The sequence below is a fragment of the Lithobates pipiens genome, unplaced genomic scaffold (genome assembly GCF_037356315.1).
Source record: "Lithobates pipiens isolate NorthernLeopardFrog02 unplaced genomic scaffold, aLitPip1_a1.2 Scaffold_1, whole genome shotgun sequence".
Lineage (NCBI taxonomy): Eukaryota > Metazoa > Chordata > Amphibia > Anura > Ranidae > Lithobates > Lithobates pipiens.
In genome coordinates, this window is record NW_027507685.1 from 89,511,562 (window position 1) to 89,529,111 (window position 17,550).

At 44.7% G+C, this 17,550-nt stretch overlaps 1 protein-coding gene across 2 annotated transcripts in view; it reads right to left on the bottom strand.

Annotated features, from left to right (window-relative positions):
- Positions 1-8,541: 8,541 nt before the first annotated feature.
- The window catches only part of LOC143945630 (uncharacterized), a 52,829-nt gene continuing 43,820 nt past the window's right edge, over positions 8,542-17,550 (bottom strand). For both annotated transcript variants that reach the window (XM_077465154.1, XM_077465155.1), the window contains exons 2-4: positions 13,898-15,040; positions 11,685-11,885; positions 8,542-9,052 (exon numbers count right to left, since the gene is read on the bottom strand). In XM_077465154.1, the coding sequence (XP_077321280.1) occupies positions 8,883-9,052; positions 11,685-11,885; positions 13,898-15,020 (1,494 nt within the window). In that variant the 5' untranslated portion in view covers positions 15,021-15,040 and the 3' untranslated portion in view covers positions 8,542-8,882. The remainder of the gene's footprint in view (positions 9,053-11,684; positions 11,886-13,897; positions 15,041-17,550) is intronic.

Genomic DNA, 17,550 nt, shown 5'->3' on the forward strand with positions numbered 1-17,550 from the left:
GTCGGGATTAATGGATATTTACATGACGCTCCCCAGCACTTTTTTCAAGACTGGAGATCCACTGCTGCACACCCCCAGCCAGTCTAGTTGTCTGACTTTTCAGGACAATATGAAGACACCACCATGGACAACCAATGGGAAGTGCCCACATCTCCAGACAGAAATATAAGCACCCAAAGAAAGACTAACCCCTTTAAATTGCTGAAGAAATAATGGGAATTGGAGTGCCATGTGATCACAAACACAGGCAATTCAAAGTGGTGTTTAGACTCTTCAGAACAATTTGAAGAATCCCTCAATGGATTACCAATGGGAAGTGTCCACTTCTCCAGACAACCATATTAGCACACAAAAAAAAGATCCCCCCCCCCCCTCTCTGTTGCTGAAGAAAGAAAGCACGGGACTTGTCATGCCATGTGACCCCAAATTTAGATAATTATAAGGGATATTAGACCTCTTTAGGACAATATGAAGACACAACCAATGGACAACTAATGGATAATGTCCACATCTCCAGACAGCAATATTGGCCCCCCTATGAAAGACCCCCCCTCTCAATTGCAGAAGAAAAAAACACGGGAATTGGAGTTAGTGATGGACGAACTTCGGACGGGACGTTTTGCGAACGCGGCCAAAATTTTGCGAACCTCAAGGTTCGCGGTGGACCCCATTGACTTTAACCTCCCTGGCGGTACGATTATTTTGGATTTTAGGTGCTGAAAGCGGTACCATTATTTTGCATGAAAATTTGGTGTTTTATATTGTAGTCCTGTAATTCTTGGCAAAAACTCACTTAAATCTGTCCAAACCAGAGTCTAGCAGACATCCCGAGTATGATAAAGTTTGAAAAATTAAATCATAAATTATAATATAATAAATAATTATAAATAATTGTACCAAATAATAATATAACAATAATAAAAATTATTCAATAATGTAATCAAAACAAAAACACTGAAATTTGCTCAATTGCAGAATTGTCACTGTCATTACTTTTCAATATTTGATGAAGGATCTCCCCACAAATCGCTATCGCTCAATTCTGCGAGTGATTCCCATTTATTATCGCTGTTTTCTAGCTAGTTTAAAATCATTTTTGATGTAAAGTGACAGTTTTGGTTGCTATGGACAATCTCCAGTTTCCAGGCATAAAGAACAGTTTTTATAATATAAAACTGCATGCAGGACGCTGGGCAGACCACTATGGACAAAGGGAATGTGAAATAATTACATTATACTTTATGTATACTGTGTGTTTCACTTTTTGAATTTGGCGCCGATCTCCGTCCCCGTGAGTCGCAACGCTCGCAGGGCATGGAGATCGGCAATGTGATGAATCAAGCAAGACACGGCTCGCTCGTACAGCGGGGGGACATCGCTGGATCCAAGGGAGAAGGTAAGTAAGCGTCCTCCTGGATTCAGCGATGCGGTCCCGAGTCTGGCTCGGGGTTACCGCTTTTGGCGTAAAAATTCCACCCCGAGCCAGACTCGGGAATACCGTCAGGGGGGTTAATGGCAGGCGAACCTTAAAAACCTCCAGGTCATATTTTCAGCCACAAAATACTTACTAGCTGTGCACACACAGTCCCACAACATGGACACTGACATAACAAAAGTATTAAGTGAATCTAGGATCGACAAGCATTCTTTTTTTTTATCTGTGAAATTTTGACAATTTGAGAGCGCATGAAGGCCATGGAGGAGAGGCAAGGTCAGGGCAGGCTATGAAGGGGGTGCAGGAGATGATCAGTGCCATAGTCAGAGCAGCGCAGTCCTGTCCCAGTGTGCCAACCTGTGCTTGAGCCCCTCCCTCTGCCCGGCCCTTACCCCCACCTATGCAGAGCTCCACTGCGGTGGTCCGGAGGTGCCAGTCCAGTGCTGATCCTCAGCCATGGTCCTGGCACTGCCTGCTGATTGGCTTCTCCGCTGCTATCTCCCTCACTGTCTGACACCAGCACCATGATAGAGAGCACTGACACCAGCACCGTGAGGACACTGACACCAGCACCCTGATAGAGAGCACTGAGACCACACCAGCACCGAGATAGAGAGCACTGATACCAGCAACTCGCTGCGGGACCCAAAAATATGGCACCGCTCAACCTCTTCAAACAGGAGGGTACAGGCATATAGTACGGTGTGCTTTTTTTGTGCAAGGAAGTGAGCCAAAGGTAGAAAAAAGGTCCGTGTGCTAGATTAAATAAATCGTTTATAGAGTTATGCATATACATGGTCTACTGGTCACATGTGTTAAATTCCTCAGATCCAAGTATCATTAATTTTTATAAATGTGAGGTAGTCAACACTGTCGTGAGCTAGGCAAATGCGCTTATCGGTCACGATCCCCCCCGCTGAACATCCTTTCGGACAGGACACTGGACGAGGGGCAAGCCAACAGTTCCATTGCAATTTGGGCAAGCTCTGGCCAGAGGTCAAGCCTGCCCACCCAGTAGTCCAGGGGTTCATCACTTCTCAGCGCATCCACATCGGCCGTTAACCCGATGTAGTCGGACACCTGTTGGTCTAGGCGTTCCCCGATGCTGGATCCGGATGAGACCTGTCGATGGGTTGGCTGAAAGAATGACCTCATATCAAAAGTGACCAACACATCTTCAAACCGCCCTCTTCTTGCAGGTGCTGTTGGATTGGTACCCGCAACTCTTTCTCTGGGAGTGGGAATTCCTCCTCTGCCAGTGCACGCAAAAGCAGAATGCAGCATTTCTTGAAGAAAGGCCTGGAAGTGCTCCATTCTGACAGCCCTCTGTGATGGTGGTAACATTTCCGCCATTTTGTGTTTGTACCGGGGGTCTAAGTACGTTGCCACCCAGTACTGGTCCTTAACCTTTATGCTTTTTAATAGGGGGGTCCCTGTTAAAACACTGGAGCATGAAGACCCGCATTTGCACTAAACTGGAAGCGGTGTGGTGGCCTGGCTCCTGCTCATCATCCAGGATAATGTCGTCCTCCTCGTTCTCCTCTCCCCATCCACACACAACAACAGGGATCCCAGAAAGGTTTAAAGCATGCTCTTCTTGCTCCTCCTCATCTGCCCCGGCACCATCCTCCTCTGACTCCTCTTCAGACTCCTGTTGTTGACTTGTCTCAGATAGAGTAGCCCCCCCTGGGAATTCATCCAGCATTGCGACTTCCTCATCTTCCTGCTCCTGCTCCTCCACGGCTTGATCAATGACACAACGCAATGCTCGCTCCATAAAGAAGGCATAAGGTACGATGTCACTGATGGCGCCACGGCTGCGACTTACCAGTTTGGTGATCTCATCAAATGGCCACAGAAGTCTGCAGGCATCGCGCATGAGCAGCCACTGGCGTGCTGAAAAAAAACCAAGCTCCCCAGAACTTGTTCTGCCGCAGAGTTCATACAGGTAGTCGTTAACTGCACGTTTCTGCTGGAGCAGCCTATCAAGCATATAGAAAGTTGAGTTCCATCTCGTTGGGCAATCGTAAATAAGACGTCTGACTGGCAGATTGTGTCACTGCTGAATGTCAGCAAGGCGAGCCATGGCCGTGTAAGATCTTCTGAAATGGGCCGAGATTTTCCTTGCCTGCCGCAAGATGTCCTGCCTCCCAGGGTATTTGACAACGAATCGCTGCATGACCAAGTTTAAGCCCCTGTACACACGGTCAAAGATTTCGACAACCAAATCCGTCGGATTTTGTCCGTCGGATCTTGTCCGAAACTGTTGCATACACACGGTCGGACTAAGTTGTCGAAAAATCCGATCTTTCAGAACGTGATGACGTAATTTCATTATGATGGGACTACATTCAGGCTAGTAGCCAATAGCTTTGATGTAGGAATTTGATCTGAGCATGCGTGGCACTTGGTCCGATCAAAATTCGCTACACATGATTGGAGTATGTCCGACCGGCCCAGTTGGTCGGGAAATATTTCCAACATGTTGGAAAATTGGGTCCGACGGATATTCCGACAGAATCAGTCCGATGCATACCACACACAGTTGGATTATCCGACGACACGGTCCGATAGGACACATTCTGACGGATTCTCCGACCGTGTGTACAAGGGCTAAGATGTGTGCCATACATGGTGTGTAATTTTGCCCTGTTTCAATGCGCTAAGCAGGTTGGCACCATTGTCACACGCCACTTTACCAACTATCAAATTGAGTGGTGTTAGCCACTGATCTGCCTGTGAACACAAAGCTGAAAGGAGTGCAGGGTCAGTGTGGCTCTTGGCTTCCAGGCACAACAAACGCAGCACAGCATGGCAACGTCTCACCTGGCATGTCAAATAGGTTCTGGGGATCTTGGGCGGCGCAGCGGAAGAGACGCTAGCAGCAGAAAAGGAGGAGTCAGCCGAGGAGGAGAGGGAGGAGGATGGAGTAGGAGGAGGAGAAGAAGAGCCAGGCCTGCGTGCAATCCGTGGCGGTAAAACCAAATCTACACGGGTGCCACGGGTTACATGCTTGACGGCCATCAGAAGGTTCACCCAATGGGCAGTAAAAGTTATATACCTTCCCTGCCCGTGTTTGCTAGACCACGTGTCTGTGGTCAGATGTATCTTGGCACCGACAGTGTGTGCCAGAGATACACTCACTTACCGCTGAACATGGCCATATAGCTCTGGGATGCCCTTCTGTGAGAAATACTTCCTTCCTGGGACCTTCCATTGTGGTGTTCCAATGGGCACAAATTTTCGAAAGGCCTCCGAGTCCACCAGTTTATATGGCAGTAGTTGGCGGGCTATCAGTTCTGACAAGCCAGCCGTCAACCGTTGGGCAAGAGGGTTATCCGGCGGCATCATTTTTTTACGCTCGAACATTTGGCCCATGGAAGCCTGCCTTTTTCCAGAAAAACGTGAGGACGGCATGATGGAAGGTGGAGTGGAGGACAATTGTGAGGAGAGAGGAGAAGGAGAAGATGAGGCTGGACGGTGAGAGCCTTGAGTGTGGCTTTGTGGGTTCCGTTGCTCCCACTGGGCTCGGTGATGGCAGCTCATGTGCCTTCTTAAGGCGGTCGTCCCTAGGTGAGTGTTGGGCTTACCACGACTTATGCGTTGACTGCAAAGATTGCAGATGGCAACACTATTGTCAGCAGCAGACACGTTAAAAAAAAAGCCCACACTGCGGAGCCATGTGCCGGCATCCTGGGAGCGCCAGATGTGACCGTACATGGTTGATGCCTCGCTCCTGATACATTAGCAATCTGGTTTGTCCCTCCTGTGCAATCTAAGTTCCGCCTGCTTCTCCTCCCTATCTGCTGGTCCATATGTCCCTCTGAATTCCCCCCCCCCTCTTCCTCTCGTGGGCAGCCACGTGACATCACTAGACGCGTCATCATCGACATCACCTTCCCCACCGCTATAATTAGAGATCTCAGAGTAGACAGCAACACCGGGGACCAACCTCCTCCTTGGGCTGATCTGGGTACTGTCGTCAGACTGCTGAGTGGCGGCTGTTGCTACCTTCTCTTCTTGATCCAATGCCAAGAGTGGCTGCGCATCGGCAAGGTCTTGTGATGGATCGGAAAATAATTCCTGTGACTCAAGCGGAGGGTATATGGTGGTGGTGGTGTTGGTGGTAGTGTCTTTGGGGGTGCACACAGCAGAGAGTGAAGAAGAGGGTGCAGATCGAGAGGATGAGGAGGGTGCAGAACAGTAAAGCTGAGTGAGCCACTCAACCAAGTCTGGTGCGTCCTTTGACGTAATTGAACGCACCTTCTGCAATTTGCCACTTCGGTTCATGCCTGTTGCTCCTGCCCTACCCCTACCACCCCTGCGGAAGGGCCTGCCTCTTCCTCTGCCTGTCATTTTTTAAATGACCCTGTGACAAGTCTCTAGAGAAGTGCAGTATGTATGTGGAAGAAGGTATATAACACCCCGCTTCAATCTGTCGTTTTGGGGGGCCACTGGTCTATCACACCAGTTATAATACTTTTTTATAATTGCGTTTGTCACTCTTTGTAGTATCGCTGCAGAACCGCTCAGCAGTCACAATGCTGCACAGTGGAAATGCACTATACTATGCTTTCTATATTTGCAAGTATTTTATACGTGTATTACACCCCTATATACTGCACACCAAATAGTACACCTATACCAGTCCTTAAAAGGACCTTTGTGGATCTAATAGTAGCTCGTGAATTGCAGAATGTCCCTGCTCCAAACACCAAACTGTTCCTCCCTACACTGAGGAATGACAGCTGCAGAATCGGTCAGCAGCACAGCAGTGCAGTGCACTATAATATGCTTTCTATATTTGAAAGAAAGTATATTATACGTGTACAACCCTATATACTGTACACCTATATCAGTCCTTAAAAGGACCTTTGTGGGCCTAGTAGCTAGTGATTTGCAGACTGTCCCTGCTCCAAAACACCAAACTATCCCTCAGTCCCTACACTGATAAAAGACAGCTGCAGAATCTGTCAGCACCCCGCAGCACAGAAGTCAGCAGTGCACCATAATATACTTTGTATATTTGAAAGAAAGAATATTATTATTGTACAACCCTATATACTGTACACGTATACTAGTCCTTATAAGGAAAGGACCTTTGTGGACCTAATAGTAATAGCTAGTGATTAAACTGACTGTCCTTTCCATACACTGACGGCCAAAAGACAGATGCAGAATCGATCAGCAGCACAGCAGTCAGCAGTGCACCATAATATACTTTGTATATTTGAAAGAAAGCATATTCTAAGTGTATTATAACCCTATATACTGTACACCTATACCAGTCCTTAAAGGGACTTTTGTGGACCTAATAGTAATAGCTAGTGATTAAACGGACTGTCCTTGCTCCACACAGCGTCCTTTCCCTACACTGCCAAAAGACAGAATGTAAAATGGCCGCCAGATCAGGTCTATTTATAAGGTAGGGGGTATGTCCAATTGTCCATATGCTGAAATGTCTCAATTGGCTGTCCTGTACCCCATGATGGATGATGTGTCATGGGTCAAAGTTCTTCACAATGTAAATGCATATGTCCGCCGCATGAACAGCGCCAGAAGTCCGCGGTTTGGCGAATAGTGAACGACCGAAATTTGCCAAGAACCGACCGCCGGGCTAACTGCAAGGCCATCTTTACTTGGAGTTCCTTGTGACCACAGATTTAGGTAATTAAAAGGGATATTAAGACTCTTTAGGAAAATATGAAGACACCACCAAGACAACCAATATGAACTGCCCAGATCTCCAGACAGCAATATTTGAACCCAAGGAAAGACCTCCCTCCCCCATTGCTGAAGAAAAAAAGGGACATGGAGTGCGATGTAACCACAAATTTAGGTAATTAGTAGGGGTATTAAGACTCTTTAGGACAATATGAAGACACCACCAATGGACAACCAATGGGAAGTGTCCACATCTGCAGACAACAATATTGGCACCCAAAGAAAGACTCACCCCTTTATGTTGCTGAATAAAGAAATAACAGGACTTGGAGTGCCATGCGATCACAAACATAGGTAATATAAAAGGGGTATTTAGACCCTTCAGGACAATATGAAGGCACCCTCAATAGATTACCAATGGAAAGTGTTCACATCTCCTGACAACTATTTTGGCATGCAAAAAAAAAGACCTTTCCCCTCTCTGTTGATGAAGAAGGAAAACATAGGACTTGGCATGCCACATGATTACAAATTTCAGTAGTTTAGACTTCAAGACAATAAGAAGATACCACCAATGGACAACCAATAGGAAGTGTCCGCATCTCCAGACAGCAAAATTTAAACCTAAAAAAAACACAAAAAAAACTTTCCCTTTTATCCATTGCTGAGGGAAAAAAATACAGGACTTGGAGTGCCACATGACCACAAACTTAGGTAATTAAAAGGGTATTAAGACTCTTTAAGATAATGTGAAGACACCACCAATGGACAACCAATGGCCTTGGAGTGCTATGTGACCACAAATTTAAAGAGGAAGTAAACCCTGATGAGTTTACTTCCGCTTTCATTCCCTGCAAAGGCAAAGCATAATGGATTACTATGCATCGCATAGTAATCCATTATGTGTCACTTACCTGACACAGGAGCCAGCGATGTCACCGCTGTCCCCTGTAGTCTGGCGCATCCATCTTCTCGGTGGGTCTCGCTGCTCCGCCGCTGTCATTTGGCATGCGCACGGGAGCCGCCACGCGCGGCATCTTCGTAGTTGACGGTGCCGCGCTCAGTGCGCCTGCGTGCTGCTGTCTACGGCGCATGCGCCGTAGACAGCGGTGCCTGTCTTTCGGCAAATAGGTTTAGGAGATATTTCTTGGACCTACAGGTAAGCCTTAATCTAGGCTTACCTGTAGGTCAAAGTGTGTTGTAAGGGTTTACAACCACTTTAAGTAATTTATAAAGGATTATAAGACTCTGTATGGACAATATGAAGACATCAACAATGGACAACCAATGGGAAGTGTCCACATCTCCAGATAGCAATATTGGCACCCAAAGAAAGACCCTCTGTAGCTCCTTTGATGAAGAAGGAAAACGTGGAACTTGGTGTGTCGTGTGTCTTTTTTAGTTATTTTTTTTCATGGAATTGAGGAATTAGCTAGAGGGGGTTGGTAGGGTAAACTTTATTTGGACGCTTTTAAGTTTGTTTATCTGAATTAAGAAGTATAGCTCCAATGCATTTGCATAATAAACACAAGTAGAAATTAACAGATCTACAAACTGAACTTTTTAGTACTTAACTTTGTGCTCTGTACCAACAGGTTAGAAAAAGCACATTTTGTAATAGTAGAGTTCATTGATGCGGTCCAAATACATATTCACAAATACATTCAAGAGAACAGTTCCTTCAGGTTTTACAAACAGAACCAATAACCTAAAGTATGATAATAATCAGCACTTAGAGTGGAGCTTTTCAACATTCTGACTATGGAAAATGTCCAATGGGCAATCACTCCAATGTGGGTCTGGAAGCATCCTGATCCATGTTGAAGACAAGGTAGCATGTGTCAAGTCTGTCTGGACCCATACTGTGTTCAAACTGGGGCTGAAGATCTTCTGGTGTTAGGCCTTTTAGGAACTGACTGGAGAGCTCATTGTACAACGTTGGACCAACGTTATCTAGGGAAAGCACAGATAATCAGATCATGTTATGACAGTAAATTTGCAGGATTTTATATGCGGCTTAATAGTATTCTGTGGGAGGCTCTTAGATCTCAAAACATCCACTGATCCTTCAAGACACACTGTCACTTTACCCATTTAGGACTATGATAGTGCTTACTGACAGCTTTCCTCAGCAAAGTTTGCTCACCCCATCCATGCTTTTTTGCTACCTTTCAGCTCTGTCTGAGCCCTCACACTGTTCCTCTGTCACCTTGGATACCAATTTGCAGCCCTTGGAGCTCCAGCAGTTAGTATTTTGTGTCTTAGTGACTACTCACCTTTTATGTTTTATGTTTTTGTTTTTTTATCATAGAGAAAAAAAAAAGAGGATGGAGGTTGTAAGCACAATTTGGGGGGATGTATTATATGAGTTGTCGGAGACTGTGGACATGGGGCTGTCACTGCCATGATTTTTAGAAAGTTCATGTAATGTGTCTCCAGCCTATGGCTGTCTCCCAAAGCATGTCACCGGTCTCCAACAAACTTCTATAACGTGTCTTCCTTCTCCAACAAACTCCAATAGCATGTCCCTATGCCCCCCTCCCCCCCAAACTCCTATAACATGTCCCCAGCCTCCACCAATTCCTATAACATGTCCCCAGCCTCCACAAACTCCTATAACATGTCCCCAATCTCAGACATTTCCTATAGCATGTCCCCAGTCTCCAACAACTCCTATAGCATGTCCACAGTCTACAACAAACTCCTATAGCATGTCCCCAGCCTCCAACAACTTCTGAAGCATGTTCCCAGTCTCCATCAACTCCTATAACATGTCCCCAGTCTCTACCAACTCCTAGAACATATTCACAGTCTTCAACAACTCATGTAACACGTCCCCAGTCTCCAACAACTCCTATAGCATGTCCCCAGTCTCCAACAAACTCCTATAACACGTCTTTCTTTGCCAACAAACTCCAATAGCATGTCCCTATTGCCCCCCCCCAAACTACCATAACATGTCCTCAGTCTCCAACAACTCCTGTAACATGTCCGCAGTCCCCACCAACTCCCGTAACATGTCCCCAGGCTCCAACAACTCCTATAGCATGTTCCCGTCAGGGCTGGCTTAGCCCTTCCTCCTCTGGGCTGGCCCAAAAAAAGAGCGCTCTGTGGCGCAGCCAATCGCGCCACAGCTTCCGGGTCGATTGACTGGCCGAGCAAGTGCATAGACTTGCACTTGAGTGGGCGGTGCTTCCGACGTAACTCAAGGAAGTGACGTTGGCACGGCACTTCTCTCTTCTGCCCGCCTGAGAGGATCAGGTAAGGGGCTGTTGCATGGCAGCTTACAGAATCTTGATCATTTATTCTGCCCAGCCGCCGGTACCCCCTCCACATCGATGTAACTTATGGTGGTCGCACTCGGCAGCATACCCCAACCCCACCCCCTGCTAAACAAGATTTAAAGAAAAAGTGTTATCAGTGACTGTCAGCATACCCCCCCCAAGAAGCTTTAAAAAAAGGGTTATTAATAACCCTTTTTTAAAAAAAAAATCTTGTTTAGGGGGGGTATGCTGCCGACCACCGATACTAACCCTTTTTTAAATCTTGTTTAGCGGGGGCGGGGTGGGGGATTAATGATGCCGACCACTGATATTAACCCTTTTTTTAATCTTGTTTGGGGGGGTATGCTGCCGACCACCGCAGCATACCCCCCAAACAAGATTTAAAAAAAAGGTTATTATCGGTGGTCGGCAGCATTATCCCCCATACCTGCCCCCCCAACAAGATTTACAGGTTGTAGATATGTACGATTTGCATGTTGTAGATATGTGCGATTTACAGAATGCGATTTACAGAATGCAGATATGTTCTATTCACAGGTTGTAGATATTTGCGATTTGCAGGTTGTAGATATGTGTGATTTATAGGTTGTAGATATGTGCAATTTACATGTTGTAGATATGTGCGATTTGCATGTTGTAGATATGTGCGATTTACATGTTGTAGATATGTGCGATTTATAGGTTGTAGATATGTGCAATTTACAGGTTGTAGATGTGTGCAATTTGCATGTTGTAGATATGTGCGATTTACAGAATGCAGATATGGGCGATTTACATGTTGCAGAATGCAGTTATGTGCGATTTACAGGTTGCAGATATGTGCAATTTACAGGTTGCAGAATGCAGTTATGTGCGATTTACAGAATGCAGATATGTGCAATTTACAGGTTGCAGAATGCAGTTATGTGCGATTTTACAGAATGCAGATATGTGTGATTTACAGGTTGCAGAATGCAAATATGTGCGATTTACAGGTTGCAGAAAAGGTGCCTGATGTGGTTATACACAAGATAGGCATGATTCAGCTGCTTTAGTAGAGCCCTGTGTACAATGTGCAGCCTGGTATATGATGTGCAGAGCCCAGTGTATAATGTGCAGCCTGGTATATGATGTTAATTCGACAAGGGGTGTAGCTTGTGAGAAGTGGTAGGGGCCAAATATGAGGGGCGTGGTCTTGCACCCCCCCATCCTAAAACTTCACCAGCCGCCACTGGTTCAAAGGTAGGTTGGGTTTGTTGGAACGCTATTTGGATATAGCTTTTGAGACACATACCTATATCTAGTAATAACTAGTCACATACCTATACACTGCTGGCAAAGTGTCTTTAGTGTTTCTGACAAAGTATGGACATCCTCATCTTCTTGATCATCATGAAAGCTACCATTATCCGCATTCACATCCATTGCTGACCGAGCATGGTTCATCATCATTTCCAGAGTGTTTTCTTCAGCCTCTTCAAAATCATCAGGATAATCATCAAGCCCTTCATCACCACCAATACCTTAAAATAAAAAATCAATGTAACCGATAAACAAAGAAAAAAAAGAGTTAAAGTGTATCTCTAGGCAAACTTTTTTTTAGTTTTGGATGGAGTAGGGAAGGGTAGATTTCTGTTAAGTTTTTGTCCCCATCCACCCCAGTACCTATACTGTTACCATTGTCCATGAGAATGTGTCAATTGTCAACAAAGGGAAATCCAGAACTAGAAATGACAGGAAAATGTCCAATGGAAACACATGTTTAGGGATAACTGTCTAAGGCCGGGTACACACGATCGGAATTTCGGTCAGCAAAAGACAGATGAGAGATTTCATCGGAAAATGCGACCGTGTGTATGCTTCATCGGAATTTAGCTGGCCGAATTCCCGCCAGCAAAAATTTGAGAACTCAATTTTTCCGACGGAAAAACTTTCTATTGGAAATTCCGATTGTGTGTATGCAATTCCGACACGCAAAAACTCACGCATGCTCAGATTCAACTACGAGATGAATGCTATTGGCTACTGGGTATTGAAATTCCTTTTTCTAGTCCGGTCGTACGTGTTGTACGTCCCCACGTTCTTGACGGTCGGAATTTGGTGTGACCGTGTATATGCAAGACAGCTTGAACTGACACCAGCAATGGGGTGCTATTTATTCCACTGATACCAACAATGGGGTACTAGTACACCTACTGACACTAACAATGGAGCACTATTTCTCCCACCATTGCCAACAATATCACTGAAGGGGCACAATTCCTTCTACTGAGACCCTATATAATTTATTTTTTACTTCCACTGATCACTAAGCCTGAGGCATTGTTTACACCCACCTAAGATTTGAAGGACAGTAAATTGGCCCTTTATTTAGAAAGTTTGGAGGCCCCTGTTCTAGCGTCCTTTTGTTCTGAGTTCATGCCTGTAGCTGCCAGGGCCCACTATTAATTCAACACCTGAGGTCCTGATCTATGACTCTTAGCTGTATTAAGAGACAAACTCACAGGTGCCACAGCACCTGGAAATTAGGAAAATTCACCCCAGTGGGGTCACAGACAAATGAAAACATTACCAAATGTTATGCTTGTTCTACTCTATTGAAAACACAAAATATTTAACCGTTGAAAGCCTTTATTTCCCAATTTTGCTTTATAATATTTTTTTTAATGGAGTGGCTCCCTTTTTTCTGCTCTCATCAACAGACACCCTATTGGACCTCAAAGGAAACACCAGCCAAAAGGTTTGTGGAGTAAAACCCATGTGATAAATGGCATGGATTGAATTTTATATACAAAATAACAAAAAGAATAGTTGAGGTATGGGTAAAATAAAGAATGCCACTTGGTTCAGGGTCTTCTATTTTCTTCTCTGTAGATTAGGAGGGATGTCTTTGGGTGTCCATGTCATTGCCTTCATGATGTGTGTGGGATACACTTAGAGCCCAAGAGCCTGTAGCAGCATACTCACCCCTGAATTGGGACCATCGAGGGGCACTGAGTGAGGGCTTGGTTGAGAAAAAGTAAAGAAACATTTTTAACAGGTGCTAAATGGGTTAGAGAGAAGTGATGGAAGTGGAAGTAGGGCATCTTTGCCAGGTGGAGGTTTTAAATTCTACTTTTCAGGGTGCCCTCATTTTCATGTTTCAACAGGGTTGTTTTAAATAGATGACTTTTTTTTCCTCTCTAGCTATGGGTCTAGAGGGCTTATACAATGACCACAGCCCTGTAATAGTCACTGCATACTAAATCCTAGTTTCAATAGTAAACCTGAATTCCTGAAGGCAAATAAAGACACCCATTGTATTACATTACACCTAAAATACAAAGCCAGGGGGTTTTCACTGTCAGGGCAATAAGGCTGTGGAACTCTCTTCCACAATTGGTGGTAGCAGTGAGTATGGATATTTTTAAAGGACTCTTGGAGGTGCATCTTAAAGAACACAAAATACAGGGATACGTGAAATAAATATAGACATTGACACATGTACATCTACACAGGTTGAACTGGATGGACTATTGTCTTTATTCAATGTTACCAAGCTCCTCTGGAATCTCCTCATTCTGGCAAGTTTCCACATCCAGGTCTTCCTCAACAGAAGCCAAACTGTCTTTGTCAAAGTCCTCAGAGTAGTCCGATCCATCCGCAGTACCCGATAATTCCTCAGAATCCCACAATTCACAAGAACCAACCAATAGTCTGTGGGAGCTTGGTGGAGCAGATTTAGATCGATAGTTTTCTTTAGAAACATCATGGTAGGCCATGGATGTCTTGCTCCGAGTTTCCGATGAACCAAAGTCTCCGTTGTCTGTCTTCTCCCAAGTTTTCTTATATAAATAAAATTCATGTTTCTGTATAAATTGTTTTAAATGTTCCTGAACAAATGATAAACATAGAATGCTATTTGCACTAGGTCTAGTTTCAGGGCATTTGTCCAGAATGGTTTTAACCAACAGATGTAAATCGGTGGAGTAACAGTCTGCCAGGGGGGCATAATTCTCTTTCACAATTTTGAAAAACAGACTTAATAAGTTTGTTGCATCAAATGCTGGTTTCAAATTACACATTTCATAAAGTAAACATCCAAGAGCCCAAATATCTGACTTGGAACTATATGGCACGTCTTGGCACATCTCTGGACTGAGATAATAGGGCGTTCCCACGCACGTGCTTGCCATATCTATAGTATCAGACATAATCTTGGAGATACCAAAATCCCCAAGCCGAATTGTGCCCTTTTTGGTAAGGAAGACGTTTGAAGCTTTGATATCTCTGTGAAGAATTTTCAAGGAATGGATATATTGAATGGCCATCGTCAACTGAATAAACAAGTCCATGATGGTGTTTTCTGGAATGAGGACATCGTTCCTTTGCTTGATGTGATCATCTAGCGTCCCTCCATCACAATAATCTTCGACGATAAAAACAAATTCACCCTCTGGGTCACAGAAGTATTCATGACACACAACAACATTTGGGTGGATAAGTTTGCCCATGATAACTGCTTCGCGAAGTATAGACTCTTTCGTTCTGGTACGCTTAGATGCATCTACTTTAATTTTTTTCACAGCATATGTTTTTTTGGTCTCTGTATTCCTCATAAGATAAACCTCAGCTGTTGCTCCTCTGCCGATTTTTAATATGTTCTCATACTTCTCCATGTCGTGTCATATATCTACATCTATAACAAAAATGTGTTATGGTTAGCATATTGTAAATACTTAGATAAACTACCCTACATAGCCAAACCTTTGTGTAGACCTGCCCATCACACCTACCTACAGTATATGGTGAAAAGCATGAGGAAACGCCTCCACATGATTGAGTTCAGATGTAAGGGTACTGGTAATTCTTCAGCATACAAAGACTTGTGGTAGCAGTGTGATGAAGGCCTTTTTCCGTTCCAGCATGACTGTGCTCCTGTGTACATAGCCAGCTCCAGAAAGACATGGTTTGACCAGTTTGACCAGTTTGGTGTGGATGAACTAATGGTCTGCACAGAGCCCTGAGCTCAACCCTAATGAACATCTTTGGAATTAATTGGAATGATTCAGGTCTTCTCAACCAACATCTCCATAAAGAAATGGTTCTACCAGTTTGGTGTGGAAAAACTTGAGTGGTCTGACCCGACCTCAACTATACTGAACACCTTTGGGATAATTTGGAACACTAATAGCGATCCAGGTCTTTTTATCCAACATCAATGCCTGACCTCCTGACCTCACAAATGCTTGTTTGATATATTTTGAATACTTGTGGAAAGCCTTCTCAGAAGAGTGGAGGCTGTTCTAGCTGAAACGTGGGGACCACATATAAGAGGATCTAGCTTGAATAGGCATTCCAGTTCATACGAAGGGCGTTCAGTAGGGTTGAGGTCAGGGCTCTGTGCAGGACGCTTGAGTTCATCCACACCAAACTGGTCAAACCATGTTTTTATGGAGCTGACTTTGTACACAGAGGCACAGTCATGGTGGAACAGAGCCTTCACAAAACTATTGCCATAAGGTTGAAAGAGCACAACTGTCTATAATATCTTTGTATGTTGTAGCATTAACAGTACCCTTCAAGGGTTAGCCCTTGTACACACGGTTGGACATTCCGACAACAAAATCCGTCAGATTTTGTCCGAAACTGGTGTTTCATACACACGGTCGGACAAAGTTGTCGGAAAATCCGATCGTTCGGAATGTGATGACGTAATTTAGTTACGTCGTGACTACATTCAGGCTAGTAGCCAATAGCTTTGGTCTAGGAATTCGATCCGAGCATGCGTGGCACTTTGTCCGATTGGAATTCTCTACAAACGATCGGACAAAGTCCGATTGGATCATGTTGTCGGAAAATTTTATAGCCCAGCTCTAAAACTTTGTCGGTCGGATATTCTGACGGAAACAGTCCAATGGAGCCCACACACGGTCGGATTATCCGACAACACGGTCCGATCGGACATTTTCTATCGGAATGTCCAACCGTGTGTACAAGGGCTTATGAAGCTTGAACGCAGAGGCATAACAAGAACCTTGGGCGCTGATGAAAGAAACCATAAAGGGCCCCCCTGAATTCCAGGCTCTTTTCCATCAAGCCCGGGTCCCTTATGTCTGGTCTATGGGCCCTTCTGTCTGAGCCAGGGGCCCTTCCCTCCAAGCCCGGGGCCATCCCCTCTCTTTTTTTTTTTTTTTTTTTTTTTTTTAGCAATTCCTACTTCTCAGGTGAAGTCTTACAGTATATGCTACTTCTTGAAATATTGCCGTTATCCCATTCTCTGGTGCCTCCTTTTCCTTTACAGGGTTCTTTTGAGCCACCCTTCCTGCATTCCTGGTCAAGAGCTGTGTGGGCCAACACAAACACACATCCCTGAAGCCTTAGGAAGGCAAGCCACTCCCCTGAACCCGCATCCTCTCTCCTCAAAACCAATAGATGGAAAGCTGCTGTCTATTGGGACTTGGTAACCACTAAGCGCTCGCCCCGACAGCGAGTCCTGGGAATTTGGAGACTTCAACAGTGAAGCTTCAAATGAGGAAGTGTTTGGCACATATATGAACTAAATAATGTATCAGGGAATGCTTTCCTGCAAGCTAAGCGAATTCTATCAGTTAAAAGAAAAACAGTTTAATAATAGCTTCACCAGAAACGCACCTGAACTCAGTCATTTGGAGGTGTGTCCATGTAGTGTAATACTCAGATGTCCACCAACTTTTGGTCATAAAGCAGTTGCATAGAAACCCCATGGAAACCTGAGGTTCCTCCAAAGATTGCTATGGGTTCCTTGAACTGTGGATGATTGACCTCCAGTTTGCCGGTACTGGCATAGTGTCAGGTCTAAATCAACTTGACAGAGCCACCAGCATTTTTAACTGTATGTAAAGGTGGCATACTGACCACCACTCTAAAGGGACATTCCCAGAGACCTGAAAATTATTTTAAGGGATCCTCTGTGGTAAAAAAAGGTTGAGAAAGGCTGGTGTAGACTGACCAATGGATATTTTGATTTGATAAGGCCAGCACACAAACTTAGCCATTAAAGAAAAATGGACCCGACTGCCTAATGCCTTGTGTTATTTCAATACCTTGTTCTGTAACAGCCATCGGCTGCTGGCAACCTGATCTTCTGGTTCTGGTTCCTGCCCATCCAGTCAAACAACCTAGAAGCTTTAAACCACAACCTGCAGAGTCACATTGAGGCACAAGTGA